General features: G+C 38.2%; 1 protein-coding gene across 1 annotated transcript in view; it reads right to left on the bottom strand.

The window, feature by feature from the left end:
- LOC148426809 (threonylcarbamoyladenosine tRNA methylthiotransferase-like) overlaps positions 1–26,300 on the bottom strand; it is a 200,824-nt gene that overhangs the window by 113,650 nt on the left and 60,874 nt on the right. Inside the window, exons 6-8 of the mRNA XM_088410634.1 lie at positions 25,211–25,259; positions 18,333–18,453; positions 5,003–5,106 (exon numbers count right to left, since the gene is read on the bottom strand). Coding sequence (XP_088266760.1) covers positions 5,003–5,106; positions 18,333–18,453; positions 25,211–25,259 — 274 coding nt within the window. The remainder of the gene's footprint in view (positions 1–5,002; positions 5,107–18,332; positions 18,454–25,210; positions 25,260–26,300) is intronic.

The following is a 26,300-nucleotide window of genomic DNA, read 5'->3' as shown; positions in this document are numbered from 1 at the left end:
TCCAAACTAGCAAAATGATTATGTTTATGGTGTACGTACAATCAAAACTATCAACACAGTAGTTCCGGAAAGTTCAAACTACACAAGAGCTTTTGGCTTTGGTTTCCTTAATTAGTCAAGTCAAAAGTACACATTCGCTAAATCAATTAAATGCTCACTTTCCAGATGGTATTTCTTATGGTATAACAGAATCTCACTGAATTCAGTGACGTCCATGTCTGAATAAAAATAACGTCTGGAAAAGTCATACTAAAGGAGGTATGTGTGGAAGTCTTTGTCACATTCCTCGATAGATCAATAATGCAAAGTTGAGATGTAATCAATAGAGTGTCAGATGGTTACAGTGCGGTAGCACATTCCATTTAACCTCAACAAACAATCCTACAGCTCCATAAAAATTCTTAATTTCAATTAATCTATTGATATGTCAATTTCCAATTTGATTTTTTTATGATTTTTTTTTTTTTTTTTTTTTTTTTTTTTTAAATCCGGGACCAATAAGCAGCTTCAAAGTGTCTCAATAGAGAAAATATTCAAGAGCACTATTGACTTCATTCTGAATATATTGCAAAGACTGCCAAAGAAAAAAGTGCGGAACTGATTCTAGCAGTGGCATATATCTGAAATCTGCCCTGAGCGTGTGGTTTAGAATTCAGTGGCTGCACAAGAGCCACATAATGAAAAGCTGTTGCTGGAGCCTAAACTATGGTCTGAGCGTGGAGGAGCACACAAGGAGAGACTTTTCTGCTTGAAAATAACAGCTTCTCAATCTGCAAGAGCTTCTATCCAAAAATCAATTTCAGCTCGTCCATGAGAGCTTTAGCCTAGGATAATGACTTTGGCGAGTATTTATTTAGCAGGCGCAGCAGATTTCCCTGTTATTTCAAATAGGTGGCGTGCGGTGGTGACTCAACGCCAATCAATATAGAACTGTCAATATTTAAATCTTTGCAATCCGTCAGACACATGCAGGCGTTCGGGACTCTAGCTATACACTCATTATTGTACGACAAAAAATAAACAAATAAAATAAAGCAATTAATGCTAATAAAAAAAAAAAGGCCAATTTCTTCAGCCCTAACATTGGCGTTGTAATGCCTGGCTCTACTCACAGAGTAAATAACCGTTGTGTATTTCAGGTGTGCTATTCCACTAATCAAAAACTGACTTCTACCAATAAAACTGGTGGAACCACTGACCCGTGGAGGATTGTTCCTGGCAAACTTTGTCAGCCCTGCCTGCCCAAGTGTCACATTACAAGAGCGGCAGAGGTAAACAGAAGCTGACACCTGTCACAGATGTTACAGCTAGGCGATGAGCTTGCCCACATATCTATCTGAGGCTATCTGTCAAATGCTATCCAGCTGATGCCGGTGAAACAAACGGTGTCATTTGTGCCGCTTGAACATGATCGTTCACTCATGTGGAAATGACAGAATAAGAAAAATTAAACATGTGCGTATTGGGCATTTGATTCCATTGGACAGCAGAGGCCAGGAGGCTGTTTAACCTTTGATTGCTTCACATTGGAATTTCTTATTAGCTATATAAAGTAATGGGAATTCTTACAATGCACACGTTGGATTTGCACTTGTATGTCCAAAAACATGTTTTACATTTGTCAATGTAACACATTTCACAAATAAAATATACTTCTACATTTTGTGTATTAAAACTGTCAATCTAAGAAACTGCACCTGTGAAGACGAACACTTAAGGGTTTACTTTCACCATCTTTAACATATGCCTGATCAGCTCATCTTCGCTGACACATTTGTCAAAAAAAAAAAAAAAAAATCCTTAAATAGTGTGGATTTAACTAAATCAAATCGTTTTGGTGATACTCACTGTTCTGAAGCAGGAGAGGTTTAGTCTGATTTGACATAAGACATTGAAAAAGTATATTTTACTAGCCACCACGGAGTGATCTCCACTATACATATATATATAATGCTAGTGTCACACTATGGCATAAAGTACTTTGCACACAGCATTGTGTTATCAAATGTTCTGCTGAAAATATGACACATCAAAGTTCCAATACACAAAGTACATCAACTAAATGTGAAAGCAAATGCATGCATAACTAAAAAAATACAGTGGCAAACTGAAGGTTTTAAATCTCGGGCTCTAGCAACTCTTGACATTACAGCACCAGCTCGAACTGCAAATGGTGTCATGATTGTGAGGATGCATGTCACAGACTAATGTAATCTGTCATGCAGGAGTGATAGCCGTGTGTCTGGAGCTATGAAGTGTCATGTTGTGTCGTAGTCCGGACATTCATTTGACAGCGTAATGCTAAGACGACAGCCCAAGTATCTAAATAAATGTGAATTTTATCTTGTGTCCCACAGCTGTGACCATTACAATTTAAGGGACTCACAGGGTACGTATTTGTAAAGTTATAATACCGAAAGGAAAAAATAAACAGTGGTGAACAATAAGGTACACAGAAATGCACAAAATGCATTTAACGATGTTAAGTGTTAAGAGATATGGTAAAATGGCCTCAGTAATGCAATATAATGGCTTTAAAACCATTAGATTACATTACATTGCAAATAAATTGTAATCAATCAATCAATTATCATATTTTAACTTGACCAAGGAAGCAAATTTGGTAGTACATGTAATCCTTAACTGCCCTACGTATCAATAGTCACATATGCACAAAATATTATTTTGTGCATACATATCTTCATACTTAAACAACAGCGGCGGTCCGTGCATTTCACACTTACGCATTCAGTGGTCGAACTAATACCCCCAGATGCACACGTACGCATTACTGGGCATACACCATAATCATATACAGCACAGGCGTTTTTCTGGAGCATCTAAACATCAAAAAACCCGCATAACAATTAAAACTGATCGCTGTACGTGATACTGTCAAATCCTAAAATAAAAGGGAATTTAAAATGATGTGTACCCAAAGTGTTATTAAGTCCACAAAGAACTTTAACAAGATTGTCCAGTAAATTACAAATCGCACTTCAATAAGTATTTTATTTATTTACCATTAATTGACGACATTGTGGCGAGAAAGAACTGTTTTCCATTGTAGCGAATGGAAAACAAATAAAAAAATTAAATGGAGATGTATCATAATTGTAATAATTATGTTAGATTAATAAATAAAAAATGAAATTCACTTTTATTATAATTATGATGAAATATAATTATGTTAGGCCAGCAGAGAAGGCCTTGCTGGCTCGGAGGGCCCACCACTGATAAACATGAATCTCAGATATTTAAAAAAATTGTCATTTGAAGAATTCACACAAATTTGAAAGCTATGCACGTTCTTAGGTTATTTCCACATGATGCTATTTACATTAAATCACATTTGAGTGAATTCTATATCTAAACCAATCAACTGCCAAAGCTGGCTGAATGGGCAATCTATATTAGCAATTATACTTGCTGGTTCACTTTTCCTATTCACCACCATCACAACAGCAAATCCAATTGCGAGGTTTGTTTATTTATTTATTTGAGTTTCTGTTTGATTCAAATAAGAGAAGGAACTGCCAATTGAGTGAGAGTGAAAGCAAAAAGAAGGGCATTTCATTTAGCAGTCATGTAAATCCAACCTGCACAAAGGGCATTCAGTTCATAAATGCCATGCATACGTTTAACAAAAAGAGATTTCTAACTAGGAGCATTTTTATCGATGGTTAAAGGGTGTTACAACCTATTAAATCTAAAAAGAAACCTGCTTATCACACTTGCTAGTGTGCTATTGTGTTTGTGTGAAATGATCATGTAGCAAGGAAATAAATCTGTTTTCACAATCACCATGTATGAAAGCAAAGGTAACTCATCCAGGGTAATCATATGTTTAGATTCAAACACAAATTATAGGACAGGAAACAGACAATCACCTTGTGTGGTCGACAAACATCTCCTTAAAAAATGTGTCTGTGGTAAATCCACTGTTTTTTTTTTAAGAGGCCACAACCTTCAGGTTCCTCTTAATTTTTTGAAAACAACAACCGCCAGTTGCTATCGTGTTTCCTGTCTTATAACGGACCGCACATACATATCTCACAAACTAAACTTCCTGTTAAATGTTTTATGACAAGGGTTCCTCTTGAACTGATCAAGTAACGTTATATTGTAATACAATGCCATTTTTTTAATATCCTCTGCTGCAGCAAACATTTGCCAGTTGAGTATAATTTAGAGTTGAAATGTATAATTTTTCAAAACACGCAACAAAATAAAGCAAGACACAGTCTTGTCAAATGCTGTATTCAGAATGCCCTACGCTACGTGTGTCCCTCAACTGTGGAAACTGTGTAAAAGGCGTAGATGTTCAACCTGCAGTGTCTTCTATCTTACATGAGCGCACGCACACGCCAACACTAAGGCCTCGCCAGCTGGTGAGTTTGCCCTTGAATGGCTACCCCCGGGCACTGCTGTGGTACGCATGCAGTTGCTTTAAAGACTGCTGGAGACCGGAGTAGCACTGCAAAAAAGGTCGCAAGTTCAAATCTGGGCTAGCTGCGGCCATTGTATACAGTTAGCCTGTTCTGCTTGTGCTTTTTTTTTGTTTTTTAAACCTGGCACCCGCACACAGACCATAAACATGCGTTTACATTGCGCATGTGTATGCTTTTGATTGTCAACAGCTCTTGAGAGTTTCTGCAACTAAGCATTGTCTGTACTGTTGAGAATAACTGCAGTGAAAAGTGGATCTTTGTCAATAGGTAGATTTGCCCTTGACTGACCCGCCTGGGGGTCTTTATGAACCATCGCCTGCTGTGCAGTAGGGAAGCTGGGAGTCTACTCTTAAGGAACAGATGCCAGGGCACAGCAGCTGTTCATCTGGCATCAAATCAAGCCAAGTGGATGGGGCCAACAAAGCAAGAACAAAAAACATCAACATGTGTTACCAAAACATTCCCCGCGTGATAGGAGAGCCACACGCACACTCAAATCCACAATTAAAAGTAATGTGAAAATACACAAAACATATGTATTATTAACGTACCTTGGAAAGACTGTCGAGCTCTCTCAACAAGCTCTTCAATTGGATAGCTGGCTAGGTCTCCTCTGGCATGCTTTGTCTTGCAGTAGGTACATGCATTCAGGCACCTGGACAAATAAGCAGGGACATTATTGCATCTATAATCCAATAAATCAAAAGGCAGCCTTTATAATGCTTGTTCTGCCTCAAAAAACATATCAAACATATTGTGAGCGATTTATGATAGAATAAAATATGTGCTTGGGAAAAAAGGGACCAGCACAAATTTGTTGTTCGGCTAAGCACTAGGAAAACCGGCAGACCAGGTTCTACAATTGAGTTTTTTCCACCTCTTTTTGAGACGGATCCTTAATTAGGCTAGAAAATTGAATCACTAAATTCTTGACAAGACCTAAGCGGTCTAGAACTCTTTAAGCTCATCTGATGAATTTTCTGTGTTACAGGACAGCTAAAGTCACCATAACAGTAAAGAAAACAAACACAAATGGACCAAAAAGGAGCAAGTAGGATAAGAAGTTCAGTTATACATTGATTCATAAAGGAAGGAACTTATTAAGCTGAAAAAGGGGCTCCTTCTTGATAGCTGTCTATATATCGTGAGACGGTTCCATTGAACAAAAAGAAGGGATTTCGTCCATTAAATTCAAATATGTGACATTCAATTTTGAACAAAAAACATATTTAGGGGCAAAGCTGGTTGATGTGGTGTACAATTTTCTGCCGCGTTTCAAAATAGTATTTCATCCAAATGTCCTAAAATATCGTAACTGTGACAAATAATTGACCTCAGCCCAGTTTCGTAGTGAAAGAACCCTCTGTTCGTTCACTGTGTGCCTTTTATACAAAACCCAGATTGAGAGGATTCTGTTCTTCAATTGCATTTTTATGTGGAAAAAAATTGTTGACAAAAACATTTAACTAATGATTAATAACCAGAAAACACTGTGCTTTGCAACGACTAATGTGATTGTGTCCATGGGCTTGTGAGAAAATTATTCTGTCTCCTCAGAGAAAAATCAAAATAAGATAAATAAACTGGCCTTGGACCCAGAGAGATACACATATCTGGTTCTAATAACACTGCTTGTGTGTGGGTGCCAAAGCATCCCACTGTTTGAAACATGATTCTTCATGAACCCTATATTCTCTGTAATTTAAAGGAAATTAATTATATTCTAAGTATACTCTCCGGGGTCAATTGAGTTAAGGGTAGGGATGCAAGGATATGAGAGAACAAAAAAAAAAAAAAAAGACCAAACAGGAAAAAAAAAAAATACTTATGGCCTTTCGGCATCCAATCGACTTGTTACTAACTGTAAATTCACAAGCAGTGTCCTGTAAGTGATTGGTGAAAATTAAATACAACTGTCTACTATGGCTCTAATTATTATTATTCTTGTTCAAAGTTTAACACCTGTTTAAAGGGATTTAGACCGTTTTTCATTCCAGCAGGATGTGCTATAGGTGCTGCACTTACCATTGTCTGTAGTTATAACAAACATGGCCACCTTCGGAGAAGTGCAACCCCCGGTGTAATATAATTTATATTTATATTTATAATGATAACTAGACCTACGATTTCTGTATATTTAAAACATACTGTTGGTCATTATGAACATATGTATTTGCAAAGTTTTGAAATTCCTAATTATTGAATGTATTCATTTTTGATTAGAAACTGTCTAAATCTTACACAGTGTCCCTTTAAGGCTTTTATTCTTGTTATAGTTTTACACTGTTATGATTCATTGATGTACCAGCCACTAAAATGGAAGACAAAAACCAAGTTATTCAATTAGGGATTGTAAATATAAGTGACTAGATAGACCATAAATTGGAAACAAGTAAAATATCAAAGTACCGTACTTTCACCTGATCACTCTGCTTGATATATGCCATCCTTTATAGATTGTCAGCATTTGACTGCATTTGAACAGACCACATGCACAGCATATGGTACATTGTTAGTAGCCAGTGCTAATGCTGGAGATTTGTGTCATATCATGCAATGACAGTGTAATTTATGAGTGATTTCTTAGTGAACTTAACAACCTATTGAATATTTTTTAATGGCGGTGAGTTGATGTTGGCAGCTCTGTGATGTGACAACAATAAAGACAGAGTTGCGAAGCGTCAGCTAGCCATTTCGCTAACAAAGCTACGAAGGCCGACTTCAAGATAAGTGTTGAATGGGTTTTGCATTGTCATCCATGTATTAATTAGTATGTTTATTTTAAATTTGGCCTTTGCAAAACAATGTCATGTGACATGAATTTGTTTGTCTTCCTTGGTGGGTCTTATCTTGACTCCCCTGTAGTCCCAGGAAAGAAAACTGATTTTTTTTCCCACCCCCCATATTTGGCCAAATATTTTCAATGGCCAAAAATTCAGTACATGTTGAGTGGTCGATACATATTTGATGTTAGTTTTATGTACCAGTCTTACTCCGAGTACTGCAGTGGAACCTCTTAAGTGGACAATTCTGGAGTATGCACAATTACGCATCAAGAAACCTCAGTGTATCAGACTTGCATGCACCCAAGGAATCAAAACTTACTCACTAAAATTGTGTCTATAGTTCAGAAAGGTTTTATGAAGGCTTGAAATTATGAAATAATAATATCTACAGATGCTACATCGGTCGGACTGCGGGGAAGCTTGGCAAATTCGTTCTGAGGTACATTGTATCGAAACATAGTTGTATCACTCCTATAAATAGTTGTATAATTAAAGTTATATAAATGTGTCTTCAGAGCCAAAACGGCTAAAGAGTACAATATTTCATTAATTACTGGTTTATACTCATATCTATTTTTAATCGCCCAATTTAATAACACCATCATATTAAAAAGAAAAAAACCCTTACTCCAAAGTTTACTTACATTACAATGTATTGTTTGAAAAAGCATTTTAAAAGCAATGGAAGATTAATACAACCACGCTTCAGTAATCCTTTAGAAGTGCAAACTCCATGCAAAGAGGCATGTCACCAAAGGCAAGAAATTGAGTAGAAAAATAGTTGTGTTTTAATCTGCCTATCCCTGCCACTCTATGCGTTGCTTATCCCAGTTGAGGGCACTAAAGATGGCAGCTAGGTCACAGAAGCTCGATGTGGAGAAAACAGAGACAGATGGGACCCTGCAAACACTCACACACAGACATACACCACAGCCACCACCAACACCAGGGGGTCCATCCATCTTAATGTGATCAGGCCCAGCTGAGTGGATCACACCAACATTAATCTCAAGAGACAGTGGTCTACTTGCTTCTGTGTGTGCGTGTGCATAATTGTGTGCGCGTGTGTGTATCAATTCAGCCTATGTGTGCATGTGACTGTCAGTATGCTCTTGCTGAGCATTTGTCCAATATCAAGACAACGCATTAGCAGATTCGACATCCCCATCACCCCAAACGAAGTGCGACAACTACTCAGCACTCTGACATAGAAAGAGGTTGGAGCAGAGGAGCTCTGTCGCAGCATGCCTTTGTATGAATAAAGATCCCTGCCAGATATTTGAAATTTGCTGGACCCAAGTGAGGATCAGTGTTCATTTTAAAACTCAATGACTGTCAGCATCCATATGACAGCAAAAATAAACACTAGTACAGTATATTGTTCATAACTTAGCAATTTTACTTCCTCTTTTGTTTCTCAGTATACCCCTTCTGTTTCCTACTGGCTAATTAAACCAGTGAGGTAGCTGTTCCACTTGACAAGTGTAGTTCATCAATGTGTTACAATGAGAGGGGTTTCCTCCCCAGTGTGTCTGGGGCTGGTTCGTGAGTGTGTGTGTATGTGGCTCTATACGTGTGTGTTAAAAGCACTATTGTGTTGCTGTCTTGAAAAAGAAAGCCCTGTGGTTTCTCCGTACATGTGTAAACCTCCCTTGACACGCATACACACACACACACACAGAAGCAAGCAGTTTTCTTTAGAGGGACTTCCCTTATGCAGCATCTTAAAGACACAGACTTAGAGACAGTTAAGCAGGAAAATGTTTTCTCAATGATAAGCACTTAGGGTTTGCACATTAATTAGAAATCTGCTCCCTGCATAAACAAATTGGGCTATGCTTGTGTCTTGGTTCGTTGATGGGGGTTTGCTTAGCGCCAGCTTGAGAACGCAATTATCAAAACAAAGCTTTGGACTGCGAAGGCAAATCGGCGAGTTATTCATTTGTAAAGCAAGGTTATTCAGTGTGCTTATTGTTTGCGCGGGGATAGGGTGGAGTGGGTAAATGAGCAAACAAAACCTTAAACTGCCATTATATGGGCGAACAAAGCTGATGTCTGCAAGTGTACAGTTTTTCAACGTGAGTTAAAGTTGGGAGTCAAAGAATGTGGCATACACAACAATGAAGCCATACAGAAAGGAAATTTATTGTGGATTATTATTATAGAGAGAATAGTCGCATAAAAGCAGTTAAATCCAAGCTGGAGGACATGAACCTGCTTGCATCCAAGGGTTGTTGAGAATTTGCATTAATACAAATACTTGGGAAAAAAAAGAGGCCTTTAATTTAAAGGTTCCAATTTTTTTAGGTCATTAATGGCAGCAATAGTCAACAATGTTATTGTTACTAATTCATCACATATGTACAATAGCTTGTTCAAGAGCAAGGATATTAGAAATAATGTTTCGCTTGCTTATAATCCTTTCTGGTCAAGGTATAAAGCCCGGGAAATACACACAAACAGGGTTCGTTCAGAGTTCCCACAATAGCATTTGTGTGCATTTGTCGAACCTTTATTCATACGTGCACCCTGAGCCAATTGTCTTTCTGCAACTTGCGTGTCAAGCGCAGTATAGCTCACAATTTATTCAATCAAGCCTTTGTACATAAATTTAGTCGCGCTACAAAGTCAAGCTACTGCATATGAATTTGACAAAAGGTCACGAGATGACCTTCGAGATCTTGGACTACTACTGAAGTCTTGCTTGTTGTTTTGGCTGGCAGAGAGAGAGCATGTGCGCAGTGAATGTCTGAGAGACCACAACCTCATGTCAACATGGGACCTCCAAGTGTTTTCATAACTTCTTGTTTTGACTGTAGGCAGACCTCGAGACTGTGTTTTCGCTAGATCAGTCAGGTCATTGTTAGAGGACAAAAACTGTGTTTGTGCACAATTACTTCACTAAAATAGATTATTTGCTTGAGATTTTACTTCAGATGTGTACAATTTTACAGTCAACACATTTTATCTGGGCAAGTTGTAAAATAGACAGATAGTAAGGTGGAACACAAATTTGAATCATCCTAAAATAGGCTTCAATCAAACCAGTAATGCAAGACCCAAGAATATTTTGCATGCCTTCTACTCAGTCACACTCTAGTAAATACTAATAACACACAATCATGCTCTTCTTTTTATTTGACTTTGGCATGGCTTTTGTACAATTGCAGTGGACGGGTATGAGAACTGAGGAACAAAAATTAACTTGATGAAGATTTACCAGGAGCAAGGGTGAAGCAAAAATAAGTTAAATTTGGTAAACACGATAATAAATAAATAAATAAATAAATAAATAAATAAATAAACTGTGTTTGTTTTTTTATGTTATGTGAATTGCCTTAATGGGACCTGCAGTAATTTTCCTCTGCACATTGTCCACCATTACATTAGCCTGGGAACCAGACTTAATCGCTGTACCAGCAACTGAATCTGGGCAGAGTTGCCATGAAGCACATTTCTGAGTCTGGGCAAACCTGACCAAACAGATAATTGAAAAAAACAATCAGCAAAGAGTGAAATATGACATCAGAAAAGCTACCCATAGAAGCCGAGTAGTAAACGGTTGCTTTGGATGCAGAAAAATTCAACATGGCTAGTCAAGGAAAGACAGTAGGGAATGACTTATGCCGTTGTTGCGGTAAAACATTGATGAATCAATGGTGTTATAATCATCACCATGCCTGGTCATTTAACGCTGAGTTTTTATGGTAGATAAAACAAACTATAGTCTTTAATGTGCACCACTTTGAGCGCTACGAAGAGAACATACTTCGTTCCGGTGTCATTCGGTAAAGTTGCCCTTAAAAAAAAAAAAACATCACAATGAGTTTTATTGCACTGTTAATTTCAAAGAAATCTGCCGTGGTCAATCGGTTTCTTTCCTAACACACTTTCTACAGAGAAAGTGAGGCTTGCCAAGCTATCACTATGCCCTACTACAGTTAACTCATATTTACACTCAGACAGCCATTGAAAAGTTCAAAGTCAGTGCTCATGCACTATAGTATTGAAATCAGCTGGCACTCTAGAGGTTGCCTTTTCAGATCACGCTTAGCACTGAAAGAGTTCATCTTTGGTTCTTACATGATACTTACATGATGCTTTTTTGTTTGTTTTTTTTTGAAGCCTGATTGTGCAAAAGGTCAAGATATAAGGTATGCAGAATAATGCCTGTTTTCAAGACGGAGCCGTATCCCATCAACTTGGGAGATTACGTACAAGCCCCTTGTGTTCAAACGCAGAGGTTCCACTGCATTTGTCACTTACGTCTCTGGTGTCATGTGAGGTGAGCTGACTCAAAGAAGATAATGCAGGAAAACTACAAACCACTGCATCTTCCAAAAGAATCAAAATCATCATTTTAAGACATAACATGCAGTCATGCTTTGTTTGACTTTGCTGGATGACTAGTGAAATGTGCAAGCTGTGAAAAAACTGTAGTCCTTACTGGAACAGTCACACATCAACAATAACCAGCTCTCGGAAGGGGGGGCATAGCCTCACTGCTGCTGTCGACTCACCAATGAGGTTGTGAACAACATGTCAAAACTTCTGGTCAGCATTCAAAAGGAACGCGGGAGTCAACCACCACTGTTGATTCCATCATGACATCCAAAGTTGCAGAAGTCAACTTGACAGGGGTGTACTGACGTTAAATTAACAAGTTTATAACTTTCAGTTCACTGGGGAAATTTCAACACTTGGAGGGGAAACATGAGAAAGCTGGTATATTCAAATATTCTGCGACACAGTCTGTTGTGTGAACGTGTGCATGCGTATGTTAAATGTGCTTTCCTGTGACACGCTGGTGTTAATTCGGTTACTCGGGGGTTCTGTAGCGTAATGTCTTGTAATGACATACAATCTCATTTTGTCCAAGGAGACACATCAATCTTTTGGATTTACTGCAGGGAGCACAAGCTCTCCTGGTCTCCTGGTGATTGAGGGAGGTAGAGTTGTTTGTGCATGTGTGTGTGTGTGTGTGTGTGTGTGTGTGTGTGTGTGCGTGCGTGTGTTACATGTGTTTGTGTGTTAAACAGTGGGAAAGAGGGAAATGGAATAATATGTTCAGACCAGTGGAGCTGAAAACTACCCATACATTGGTTTGATAAACATCAGGAAGGCCACTGTGGTGCACTGCCAGAGGAGGTGGAGGTGTGTGACAGAATCTACTTTAGTGTGTGGGTCCTGGGTGAGAATAAATAAATAAAAGAAGAATGTATTTGCAGCATTCTTTGTGTATATTTGATAGAAAACGTTCCAATGTGTCAAACGTAATGTGATTCTGCCGACATTGACAATGCAGGCATGCAGAGTCAATCTGTCACATAGGAGATCAGAAACTACTGTTATGTTTGTCAACGTTTTAATGAACAGCCTTTTTTTACTGTCCTTTAAACACTTGGACCTGATTTCCAACATTTCTAAAGCATTTGCCTTTTGTTCGACTTGGCTTCATATGACGCTTTAGGATAGCAGACCAAAAGAAAAGATAATGTCAATGACCGGCAACAATTAGAAATATGTATGTTAGAGCTGAACAGTCAACCACTAGTTTATTAAAGCTTTTGAGACGGGGTAAAAGTCACTCACCATCTTTTTCGTACAGTGAGGCACACATATAATCCTTTAGATTTTTCAAAAACATTCACGTTGCTCTTTATAATCAGGAGGGGCTTGTGTATGCATTTCAACTTTTTTAGTTCATCATTTTTTATTCAAATTCCTTCTCATTTAATTTCACCTTATGGTACGAAAAATATGGTACAAATGATTACCAGTACAAATTAACAAAAATGCAATCTTAACAGGGACAAATGTCTGTACAATTGAAGATAAAGTTTGCCTTATTTGCTGTAATAGTTTGTTTACGTTAATGTGCAGTATTTCTTATGACCAGGTGTGCCTTCTAACCCAGTGCTCCCTAAACAGTATGAAACAGATATAAAAATATCATGTGTAATATATAAAAAGATATAAAATACTGAGAAATAGATCTGTTTATTGAGAAATAGATCTGTTTATTGAGACTAGGGTTCCCAAATTGAAAATAAACTTATAGGCAAGCAGTAATACTAAGAGTATTTATTTTTTTGAAATTGAAAAACACACACAAAAAAATCTGGAAAAAAAAATGGACCTCCGATTCTAACGGTTGTTTTTTTTCTCATCACGTCCTACACGCTGACCCCAAACTTGCCCCTCTCAGCTGGCAAAAGTTGTTAACATTACACCTTGGTCACAATGCTTAACAAATCTGTGCTAAGGTCGGCGGCAAGGTTGATAAGACCCGTTATTGTGCTTTGTCGACCTAAAGCGTGGACAGAAAAGTTGAGGCGGCCAAAAGGAAATCACAGGAAACTAGCGGCGAAAACAATTGTGGAGTCGGACAACATAAAAAATATATTCAAAAATCTACTCAGAAAAGCACACAAACACTTTTCACAGCAAAAAGCTGGGCTGTACAGATAATTATACAGCAAATGCATGTCTGTGTGTTGTACAGGCTTGAAGGTCAGATTATTTTTCTGCATTGAAGAAGTCAATAGCTTTAAAAAAAAAAATCTTTTTAATTGTAACAGAAGAGCAAAACAGGAACTCAAGCTTCCTCTCACATTCCAAAAAACATGAAAAGCAGGTGTTTTGGTTACTTTAATTTGGATTGGGTGCGTGACTGATTGTTCGTCTGTGTGCCCTGCGTTTGGCTGGCAACCAGTTCAAGGTGTCCTCCGCCTACCGTCCATAGATTGCTAGAATAAGCACCAGCTAGCCAGCGACCTAAGTGAGGATAAGCAGCTACAAATAATAGATGGATGGAATAGGAACAATACATCCAAAATAATACAATAATTGAAAACCCAACTAGACCAGCTCCATTCCTTCTTTAACTCATCTTACAAGCAGTTAACATCCCACTGACCATTTATCATGATGTCTATCACTCGTCGTTATATTAAAGTTGAGTACTGTACTACAATTGATTGCTTTTTGTTTTATTTTTACAACAATGAACATATGTTTACACCAGATAAAAACACCAATAATGTCAATAATGTAACAGGTTATTGTAAAACAATGTCTCTACAGTGAATAAAGCCTTGTACTATTTCTTACTGTATGAATAGATTCCAAAACTGCACATATTGGAAGCTGACCAAGAGAATTGCATTTATTCCATATGAGAAAATACCCTGCCTGCCTGCCTACCTGTGTGCCTGGAGGAAACTAATAATGAAACAAGTTATTGGTTTGCTGTAAAAGGCAAAAGATCAAACAAGATGTTAGCATTAGAATAGCATTGTGAGGGATCATAACCACCCAAAAATGCAACTAAATAGAGAGAAGTGAAGGGATATGTAATGAAATGAAATGAGCTGTAGCTGTGGAACAAATGGCTTTTTTTTAATGCCTGGAGTCCAATGGCAATGGTTCACGCAAACAAACACACTAATACACAACACACATGCACACACGCGCACGCACACACATTTAATGACCCATTCTGACTGAGAGGCTGTAAATTCCTGGTTTATGATGCTAAAGCATCCCACTTCAGCTTGCTCACAAAGGGACTTTTGTTGATGCTGACAACACACACACGCACACACACACGCACACATGCGCACACAGACACACACACAAACAGATAAACACAGTAAGAAGGGACCCTAGAGTACCCTAGGGCCAGACACACACTAACACATACAAAAGCACCAGCTTGGCTAATAGCATCAAGTGTTCTAAAACTGGGACACAAAACGGAGCGTTAGAAAAACAAGTGAGGTCTTTTTTTTTTCCTTTTTCTGGGCTTACTCGTAGGCTATTTGAGCAATAAACTCTGCCCTAGGGCATATCTGTTTGCAAGAAGAAGCTACAGTGAGAACAAAATGAGACACAACGCTTAACTATATTTGAAAGTTAAATGCTGGCAATGGGAACATGATCTAATTTCAGAGCATGTATATTTGTAGATGGCACAATGCGCCAGGGAGAATGAAATACAACTCACCTAATTAAATCCATTTCTTTCTTCCTATACATTATATTTTTGCACCACGCAAAAAGGTAACCAGCTTAAGTGATTAGCATTAAGATACTAAAATACTGAGCTACTAAAAGGTAATATTGACCCCAAAATAAGGTGGAATTCATCTAATGGTAACATTGTGTTTTACATTTCTTTGAACCCAAATCTTTTCATTTGACTCAACTTCAAATGGGCCTGAAGAAAATCGGACAATGTTGCTTGAATATGCACGAATATACAATTTTTTTCTACCCACTTCCTAACCCGAGACACCCCCCAACACACACACATACACACGCACACACACACGCAAACACACCCATGAGGATAGAACACGTTTTGTGGAAGTAATTTGGAATTAATAGGTGCAAACCATACTAATATGCAACTTAATGAAAGTAATATTTATAAATCAAATGGAACATAGAATGACATTTCCACGGAGTTGCCCCATGTGTAAAAAAACACACCATGATGCCCTTGTGAAACTTGATGTGCTTTAAGTCGAGAGGGGACATAAGCTTCATTGGTGAAGACTCCGAATGAAAATCCTAGAATTGCAACCAAATAAGGAAGGTAAGGAGCTCGAACTGAAAGATGGTGTCATTTTCATATCAAAGGCCATATATCTAGATGTATTTTGTGATGCATTTAATACCTTTCCACATTTTCTGAGGGTCATTGGAGGTAGTGTGGCCCTGGTCTTACGGAGCATAAACTAAATCCAAGGATGAACAAAGCTTAAAAAAAAGCCTATATGCCAGATGCCCTCAACCATTTCTTCTCTCTCTTTGAGGACCAAGAACAACACCCATCAGCTTATCCCCAGCAGACATGAAAAGTACCCTGCAAAAGATTCACCCATGCAAAGCAGCAGGCCCAGACAAAATCCCAGAACACGTACTGATGGTCCACCAGCTGACGACATGTTAAAACTCATTTTCAACACCTTGGTTCAACTATCGTCTGCCCCAACCTGCCAAAAGACTGCCTCCATCATTCCTGTAAGGAAGACCCCCACAGCGACTGTCTGAATGACTACTGGTAAATTGTCATGACTCCTATAGTCACAAAGTAGTCAGTCTCTTTTCGCGAGTTGTTAAGACTGTTAAAAAAAAAAAAAAAACACAATATTGTATTGTAGACCCATCATCAAATTTGACTGATGCACAGAAGCCACTTTGCAAGGCATCTTAACGACTATCGTTTTACATTCCAAAAAAAGTGATGCCATTTGAGATGGGGGCATGACTCCGGCGTGGAGCATAAATACAACTCAGGTTGGTGCAGTCTTAGCCAAGCTTTGCCGCATGAACTGATGGAGTCTTTTTGGAAGACTGGATCTTTTTTTTTTCAAAGACAAAGAGAACAGTTGTGATCATTATGCTATCAAAGCCAAATGAAATTTAAAGAAAAGTCATTACAAACACCGCTAAAATTTACACAGACGCCAAAACAGGAAAATAAAAGGGGCATTCAGTTGGGACAATACTACCTATGACAATGTTTGTTAACCATAGGGCCGCAGCTCAACTGCATGTGGGCACACGAAATAATTTCAGTTTTCCACCTGCGATCCGTGAGCACCGACAGATGACAATGAAAAACAAAAACCTGATATAATTAGGAATCTCACACTAGTTCACAAAAGTTCCTTGCAATCATCATAATCATAGCCTTAGCCTCATTAGAGTTCCGGACATTTTTAAAACATGTGGCAGTTCACATAGAAGTGCTACCCTTCTGGGTTTTTGTGATGCAGCCAATCAAGTGGCACGTGACAATTTGACATCAGAAGAACTACGTACAGGGATGATTGGCTGATTGGCGCAAAATACTTTCTTCCCTCCATTAACAAAAGGCTTTGTACATTAAACGATTTGCTGTCCCAGTCTCTGCTTTTATATTCCGGCGCGAGTGAGTGACCTCGTACAAACTTTTCCAGCAAAATGGCTTTGATGGCTTCATACGTAGAGAATGTGTGAATATCAACAACTTAACATCAAACTACAGCTAAACATGGAAATGTATGACGCTGGTGCCTGGCTTGAATGCAACATTTGTCCAAACAAAAAAGTCATCTAAAGCCTCTTGACAACTTTCCAAAGTTCTTTTTTTGAGGCAGGAGGGAGCAGAAGATGGGTCTGCTCTAAATTTGCGTGTCGCACAAAGATCGCTCTTGTTTTGTCCACCAACAAATGTCACCAATGATGTCACAACATCAGAGGAGGATTTAAAATGGATTATCTAAAAACAGAGCATATAAAGAACACAGTGTCTCTTTCACATATAATTTTATATCAGCCAAGCCTGGTCAAATTAGGGACACCAATGACTGACTAAATTACACAAAAGCAGATGTTCAGCATGGATTTGCAGCAACTCTTTGTTATCCAAAAGCCTACTAAAAGATTTCCAGTATATAACAAAAACATGAGGATTTTGTCCTACTCTGTGGATGGAGAATATTCTTGTGATGCACCAATGTCACACTCTTAGTTGTAAAAATGTCTTGCTTTCGACTCACCAAGGCCCCAAGGGAACGTACGATTGCTCAAGTTTGTGATTTTTGTTATAACGGATATAATGCATATGAAAATAAGTATATAATTCATCTATGAATCTATGAAGACCACCAAACATCTTCAATTCCATTACGGGCATGTAAAACAAATACATTAGATGACTCTTCTATACAAGATAAAAGTGTGAAAACTAAAATCAAGCATTGTGTATAAAATCTGTTTAGTTCATTTCTTTATGGACCTTGAAGATGTGCACAAGGATGACTGATGGATTATCATCAGTAAACGTCAAGAACAATGGAATTAGTGGGCACAAACCCCTTTTAAATAGCCCACTGAGAATACAGGGCAGGCTGTGTCCGTAAACAACATAAAATGAACCGATAAAATGTGGCAATACTGTATACACTTGCATGTAAAAGAGGTCAGGTTGTTATAATTCAAAATTGTACTACATTCTGGTTTTAATAACTATAATACAGTACTTTTTTAAAGCAACACCGCTACATAAGCAAGTAAATAAAAGATGCCCTCCATGTCTTACCCCGTGTTAATGGAGATGATTTCAATTAGGGGATTTTTTCTTATCTTGGGAAGGTCCAGTCTGGCTCCCCCTAACCTCCGTCCTCCATCTTTCTTCTGGCCCAAAAGACGAACTGAATGACCTGAATCAAAGAATCAAAATTGGCATAAATACAGCAATAGTTGTCCCCTCTGTCTCCTCCCAAAAAACAAAACAAACAAAAAAACATAGCTGATTAGTTTGGTCATTTTTGATCAGCACAATTGCATCATCTGAAATTAATACATACAGGTGGCCAGAAGTGGACGACTGACTATAATGGAGCACCGCGGCTCCGAGTAACACAATGGAAAACTGCAACCCTTCAACAAGTTATGAGAATTCACATGTAATAAATACACTGTATTGTTTATTTTTTTCATTGAACTGCAAAAACTTGGCATGGTGTCAAGGAAAAAAGGGATATAGCCAAAAAGGCAGACAACAAGCAAGACAATGTTTATGGCTATTTTGATGGGCTGATGGCAATGATAAATCACCCCATTCATTGAATGCATTTTAGGCAACTGAGACTCTCGGCAATTTGATTTCTAGAGTCAGAAACATAAAATTCTAAATGGAATAAAGTATGATTGTGTAACACAATATTAACTGCTCTTAGAATGCAAACCTTTTTTCCTCCGGTGAAAGCGTGTGCATTTTACAAGGCAGTTACAATCTGTTAAACACGAGTTGCCAAGCCCAGCAACGTGCTCAGTAAAGTAAATATAAACACACATTTTTATTTGAATAAGTGGATTGTGCACACAGAGTGACAGTAAACTAAAATATGCATAAAGCTATTTAGAAAGCACACTATACTAGGGGAGCAAGTACAAATCGATAACTGAGTGAAATAGTTAAATGTCAGTGATGTTCAACCTTTATTGTCTGGAAATGGGATGCTGTGATCTCCTCTCTCTAACCATCTAATAGCCTTGTAGAAAGATGTGTGCGAGATGGAAGCGCTGAGGGATGGGATTGTTTTGCTGTTTCTATCCGCTTTACAGGAGTCTCCGGGGAGGGTGGGCTCACGGCAGGAAGCATGGCTATCATTGGTAGATAAAAATTAATATCTGCCCCTGAGGAGGACAAAGAGCCAATCGGTGAGGCGTGACTGGTTGTAATATCCCAGTACAAGCAGGGAAATGAGAAAACTCCATTCATGGAAAAAAGGACTGGGCAGAATCTATTTAGGTGTGAAAGCTGTTTAAGGATGGATTTGAGATTTTTTTTTTTGTGTGTGTGTGTGTGTCAATTTTTTTAAATCAAGTTATTCAGTTCATCAACAGTTCCATTACAGCAAAATTCATCTGTGCAAATGATGAAGGCGAGAAGATTAGACATCTTCAAAGTCATTTATATAGTCATATTGGGTTACTTATAGAGAATACATGTATCACGTCAACTGTATGCTCCGTGCTGTCTTAGAATATTTTCCAAGCAAAACTGAACAGTAGAAGTGTGCCAAAAAACGGATTGACTTTAGAAAAAAAGTTACCGGTACTTACCATTCAGAATCAATATTAACTCATACAGAAAGGTGAGTGAAAATGCTAAATATACTGGCCCTCTCGAGATTTTCTTTTCCAAAAAAAGACTTAAATGCCCCAAACTCAAGTTTATAAATGAAAAAAAATCCATTTTCTGTTGGCTTCTGTTGGCTATAACATATGCACACTGCTACAGGAGCGGTAACAACACCACGTTACATGCCAACAGAGAGCTGCAAAGGCCAACTTCAAAATAAACACACCAAATAATGCATGGCCGTCTCTTTTATTTTGAAGTTGGCCTTCGCTGCAGGGGTTGCCACCAGCTAGCTTTACTCATCCTCGCGAATCAAATCACCGAGGTACGGACATTACTGTCATTAATAATTCATATTCAATCGCTAATTCAGGAAGGAAAGAAAACGCTAGTCAGTGCGCAGTCATTGTACAATACGGTAGCAGTCTTCAGCATTAGCGCTAGCTCCTAACTATGTGATGCATTCAAATAAAGTACAGCCAGACTCAAACTCAGACAGAAAAGATGTCCATCCTTGCATTAAGCTTAAATAACTGCAAATATCCAAACAATGTGGGCTTTTTATCAATCTACATATAATAGCTGACATTTATCAAAAAGAATGGGTGAAATTTGTTTGATAGTTTAAATACGAAAAGTAACCTACTTAGGTTACAATACCTAATTAAATAACAAGTTTTATGTTTTCCATTCTGGGAGTAGGTAGGTCAAGGCATCAAAATAAAGGATGGAGTAGCACATGCTGTTTTTGTGGAAAAAGACACACCCCTGGCACTTACATATATAGCGCCTTAGGTAGTCAAAGTGCTTTACACTGACTACTCATTTACAGTACCTACTGATAACCCAGCATCAGAAGCAAGTGGGATTTTGGTGTGTTGCTCAAGGACACTTAGATATTGTCACAATCCTCCCAAACTCTCGGGGTGAATCCCACCCCAACAGAACCGTGCTGTCTGATTCACATCTCAAAATACCATTTATTAAGGCTTAAAATGCTTTGACAGTCAGCCCTTTATACTGTGTACACACCCTGATAAAAATATTTCCTATGCGCGCTAACCGCCTTAGTCTTTCTTAACCTTCAAATGCTCTGTTTTTTCTCCTTTGTTCACATCTCTTTAAATACGTCTTGACGTAATCTGTCCACTCATAAATGTTTCGTATAGGGTGATGTTGAAAATGGGAATGAGAGAATAGATAGAAGGCCAGAAGATGAATTTCTTACAGATGGAAGCTGTGTACGATGACCAGATGGATGTTTGGATCACAGAGGTAGGGGGCTAAAAGGATGACCTCTTAACCTACGGCTGATGTCTCATAAGTGGTGGGACCCCAGTTTGATTGCACGGCATCACCGGGGTGGGGAACATTGGAAATAACGGAAAAAGGTGGCTGATGGAAAGGAGTGTAGGGGTTTAATGTTTATCGGTCATCTTGTCAATTTAATGGGCCACCTAACACCTATAAAAGTATTGAACAATGTTAATACCTTAGCAATGTCTGCAAAAATAATTTTATGTGATATGTCTTGGAAATGCATCAAAGCATACATTAAAAAACAAACAAACATACTTTCTATTGAAATCAAAACAGCTTTGGTTCTTAACAGCATCAAGCCTCTGAACAGCATTTGTTGAGGTAACTTCTAGATAACAAGTCGCTCAGCATTAAAAGAATGTGTTTACAATAACATTCAGAATACCATTTCAAAACGGTGTGAATGGGTCAACTTGGTTTCAGTCAGTGACATGTCTTTATTCTTGAGCTGGATCTTATTTTTAGGAACATGATAACAGTTTGTTTATCCTGGTGAAATAAGGATCATGAGGTCATATTGATGCTATATCGCCTCTGATCTCAAGCTAAGTAGATGCATTAGTCCGTCTAACCTCTTTGCCCCAATTTCTGCCACACACACACATGCGCACTAAATCTAAATCTGATTTTGGGGTTTAAAAAAAAATACAAATATTTGGTGAAACGGTATTGTTTGAAGCTATATCCTCAGATAGGGGAGATCAATACTGAAACACTGAAAAAGAACCATAAAGGGGACACATAAAGTAGTTATCAATGGATTAATCTTACATCACCGGGAAAAAAAAAATGTCCTTTGCGTGGGACATAAACCTGTCTTAGGAGCCCTTGACACTGAATAGGTTGATGCAAAAATGGGAATAGTGATGGGAATCTTTGTCTCACGATTTGATTTGATTTGATTCAGATTTTGGGGTCTCCGATTCGTTACAGAATATGATTTTCATTTCAAAATTATTTTTGATTCTTGATTAAGTGTGTGTTTATAATGCCGCTTTTTATACCCAGTGGTATCTGAGAGGGCATCGAGAATGCCACACTGGACGCCCAACAGCGACCGGCTTTATATTTCAGAGAAACGCCAGACGATGCAGAACGGCGTTTGGAGTGCAAGTCGACATCAGGTGTAAAAAAAATGGTGTTTCCAAAATGTTTTAAAATCTGATTCATTAATTATTCAACAAAATAATTGACAGATTATTTGATTTCTAAAATATTTTTTAGCTACAGCCCTAGTTCAGTGGATACCACAGGCACTCTTGATCAACTACAAAAATGGTAACATGAATTCAGGCCTACAGCTTGACTAATTTGTAAAGACCAAATGGCAGAAATAGGATGTGTTAGTAAGAGAATGAGCATCTGATAAGCGACAACTAAACTGGAAAAGCAAGCTTACGACAACAGTAACTGCCCCCTCTAACACTATGAATGTGAAAACATAACGTTAAAATACTGTATGCATGCTCAGCAACTCAACATGAGATAACGAAGTCATTTACTACAGGTAGTAACATAAGCTTTATGGTTCACTGATTCAGTAAAATTAAACACAGTTTTACTGTGGTGAGGTATTCTTATTGAGTGGCAGTTATATTCATTTTAAACTAAGACCCAAACTGAAATGATGGTCTCACGCTTCAAGAAACTGGATCATAAAAGCTGCCGATGCTTTTGTCATTTGGAAAAGAGACCTGCAAGCAATTTTGTTGAAGCAAAGAATTGTGTCTTGCAATTCATCGGGGTACGCATTTTAGTTAGCATTACAAAAGGCAAATCCCCCAGTTTAAAGGTCTCCTGGCCTGCGAGCTGAAGTAACAGCTCTCAATTTATATGAGGTCATAAAGAACAGTAATGATACTGGGGAAATTAGTTTCTGTGGAGGGGTTCGAGAACAGTAGGGAGGTGCGGAGGGATCGAGTCAGGATATGAGAAGGCGGATGGGTAAGATGAATCAAGAAAAGAATTGTTTAAAGACGCTGAGGGCAATATGTAAGAGACTGGTAATCAAAGTGGAAAAAAAAAAATAAGTGGACGTATGTGCTGCGAGTGCATACAGTAAGTGCGTGCAGTCAGACAATTTAGGGTTGATTACATTGTAAAATTCAGATGTCCCTAATTAGGAAGGTTGAAGTGCAACACACATGTGCACGCAAGCACACACACGCGCGAGAGAGCTTGAAGACAATCTGTTTTACAGTTGTTGTTTTTTTTAAAGAGAACAGCTGGGGATATATGACAGCTTCAGTGGACATCCACAATAAACTCTGTGTGACCTTCATTAACAGCAGAGAACTGTGGTGCCCAGATAGTTTAAACAGATGAAGTCATTACTGAAACGCGAGGATGTCTTATTTGACAGAAAAGAGCACTTAACAAGTTTTAGAAGGATCCAAAAGTGATTACAGCAGTTTTTCATACAACTCTGAACACTACTATTAGCACCCTTGAATTTATAATTTGTTGAACAATAATCTCTGAAATAGATGGAATTGTTTGTCATCTTATTATTGAAATTACAGTTTCTAAATATAAAAAAATATTTTTTTTAATTAAGAAGGACTCATTAGAGAATTGGCTTTGGGTAGGATTGATAGATCGAGTCCTTAATACTTTCTCTAATGTGTTGAGGTTTTTTTTTTTTCAGTGCCAGTGTCTGCCATTTTCATGAGTGCCAAAAACTCTTAAAATTCATGTCATATGTATGTTCCAAGTTTCATGAAGAACTAGAAAATAAATCACAACATCAATTTCAATTTTAAGAAATTAAGAATTATTGAAACAAATTGTGTGCAGAAACCAAAAGTAGTTAGTAGGCATATGATGAGTTCTTGATGATGCAATCTTGCGAGATTAGAACACCACATTTCTCGTCGCTGCACCCCATAAGATCTTTTGTTTTTTTCTCTTTTGGCTGTTTTTTTTTTCTTTTTTTGTCAATAGGGTATACAGAAGAAGGCCCTGCTAGTTAATGTCACGTCACCTAATTGAGCTTCATGTGGGGATGAATTTCTAAAATTTTACAATTTATATTTAAGTAAAAAAAAGTTATCAAAATTTTGGTCATTTGTTTTCTGTGTTTATGACAGTTTGTTATAGTTTTTCCACCCAAAAAATAAATAATATATTTTTAATTTTATACTAAAACATTCAATAGCTGTAGCCCATAGGAGAAATAAAGGATATTCTGATGACTTTCAATTCCCTTGTGTTGCATGATTTTGATTTCCAGTTGAAAAAAAAGGACAAATGTAGAACAACAGTTCATAAACTGACAAAAAAAAAAAGAAAGGAAAATGCCATACACTAACGCTAACACAAGCTGTATGCCATCCATGTATCCATTTTCTAGAGCGGCTTATCCTCACAGGGTTCGAAGGCTTGCTGGTGCCTATCCCTGCTGACTTCAGCCAGTAGGCGGGGGCCAGCCTTAACTGTTTGCCAGCCAATGCAGGGCACACAGAGACCAACGACCATTCACGCACCCAATCACAACTGAGGACAGTTTAGTATGTCCAATACACCTGCCATGCATGTTTCTGGAGTGTGCGACGAATGCTGGACTGCCCGGAGAGAACCTACGCGGGCTCAGGGAGAAAATGCAAACTCCACACAGGATGGCTGGATCTCTGAACTGTGAGGCGAACGTGCTAACTACTGTGCCACCGAGCCGCCCAATCTTTATGCAGTTTGCTAAACTATTCAGTAAGAGAAAGGATCTCAGCTGCAGCTGAAAAATGAGCCAGAGCCTCTTTTTGTGTTTACATTTGTGCGCTAGATCGTTAATTTTGTTGCAGTCTGCTCTCTAAAAAAAAAAAAAAAAAAATTTGAAAAGTGGCAAATTGATGTGAAGCATTATTTTTAGGCATTAAAATTTTGCAAAAATCTCAAAGTGTTGCCTTATGGGATTTGTGTCTTGTACCATCCCAAGTAATTGGGGTTGGATGGTGTGTGTCTTCATCAATTGGTAATAACATCACAGTGGTGTGCATGTTTGCATGTTCAAATACCTTTTACAGCCTCGTCCACCACCTCTACCACTCGATCAATCTGTTGGACCTGAAATACACAAAGGCACACACAGATTTATTGATGCTGAGCCTCCACACATTCAAATAAAAGCCTAATACTGACAGCATAAACACAAGTGATCCATAATACAACAAGCTGTGCATTCAAACACAAACAATGAGCAGTCAAGTTGAAACTGGTAAAGTCAGATTGATTTGGTGTGTTTAGCGAGTCACAATGTGAGTAAGAAATTGTATTAAATTCCAAAATGTCACTGAATTTCTGAAGCATTGCTTGGACATACTGTAGTTATGGAAGTTAACTGCTCGTGTGGAATGTGTGTGCCATTGAGTTCCTATCAGTGTTGAGGCGATGCCATTAAACAGTACATTTACTTCCCACCTGTAAAACAGAATGTGAGAAAGATATGGCTAAGGTTTTAAATTGGCCATTAAACACTTGGAATGTTCCCAAATAAATCCCCCTCTGTGTCAGTATAAGCCATTGTGTGATTGTTAGCAGGCAGCAAAGTGCATTAGATTGAAGAGCAAAGTATGATGATATCAGAGGACAATCAAAAGCTGTGGTTTTCAACTAGTGGCCCATTTTGTCTTGATCGCTGGCAGCTTGAAAATAATTAAGGGATCCTTGATCTATGACAATATTTACATATATTGCACGATAGAAATCACTAATGCATAATGTCACATGCCTCATTTTGCGCATTTGCGTACCCTATCTAAATTTCAAGCCTGAACTGGTTGGCTCTCTGGGCTGCGTACCATTCTTGTGAAGGTGTGAAGGAGATCAATGACCATACTTTTCGGACTACAAGCCGCAATTTTTTCCTCATGACTTGAGCCCTGCGGCTTGCAGTCCAGTGTGGCTTATCTGTTGTTGTTCATTTTTTTGTTCATTTTTTGCTGCTGCGGCTTACATACCAGTGCGCCTAAAAGTCCAGAAAATATATGTTATCGCTTTACAGTTGACGGAGAAGTTAACTCTGATTTCCTTGAACTAATTAAACTGAGTCTCAAAGGAACCACGCAAGTTATTGCTGATGGACTCATAAAACATTGAGGAAACAGG

The sequence above is a fragment of the Hippichthys cyanospilos genome, chromosome 3 (genome assembly GCF_059441005.1).
Source record: "Hippichthys cyanospilos isolate Australia breed blue-spotted pipefish chromosome 3, RoL_Hcya_1.0, whole genome shotgun sequence".
Taxonomy (NCBI): Eukaryota; Metazoa; Chordata; class Actinopteri; order Syngnathiformes; family Syngnathidae; genus Hippichthys; species Hippichthys cyanospilos.
This window is presented reverse-complemented; position numbering and strand designations above follow the sequence as displayed.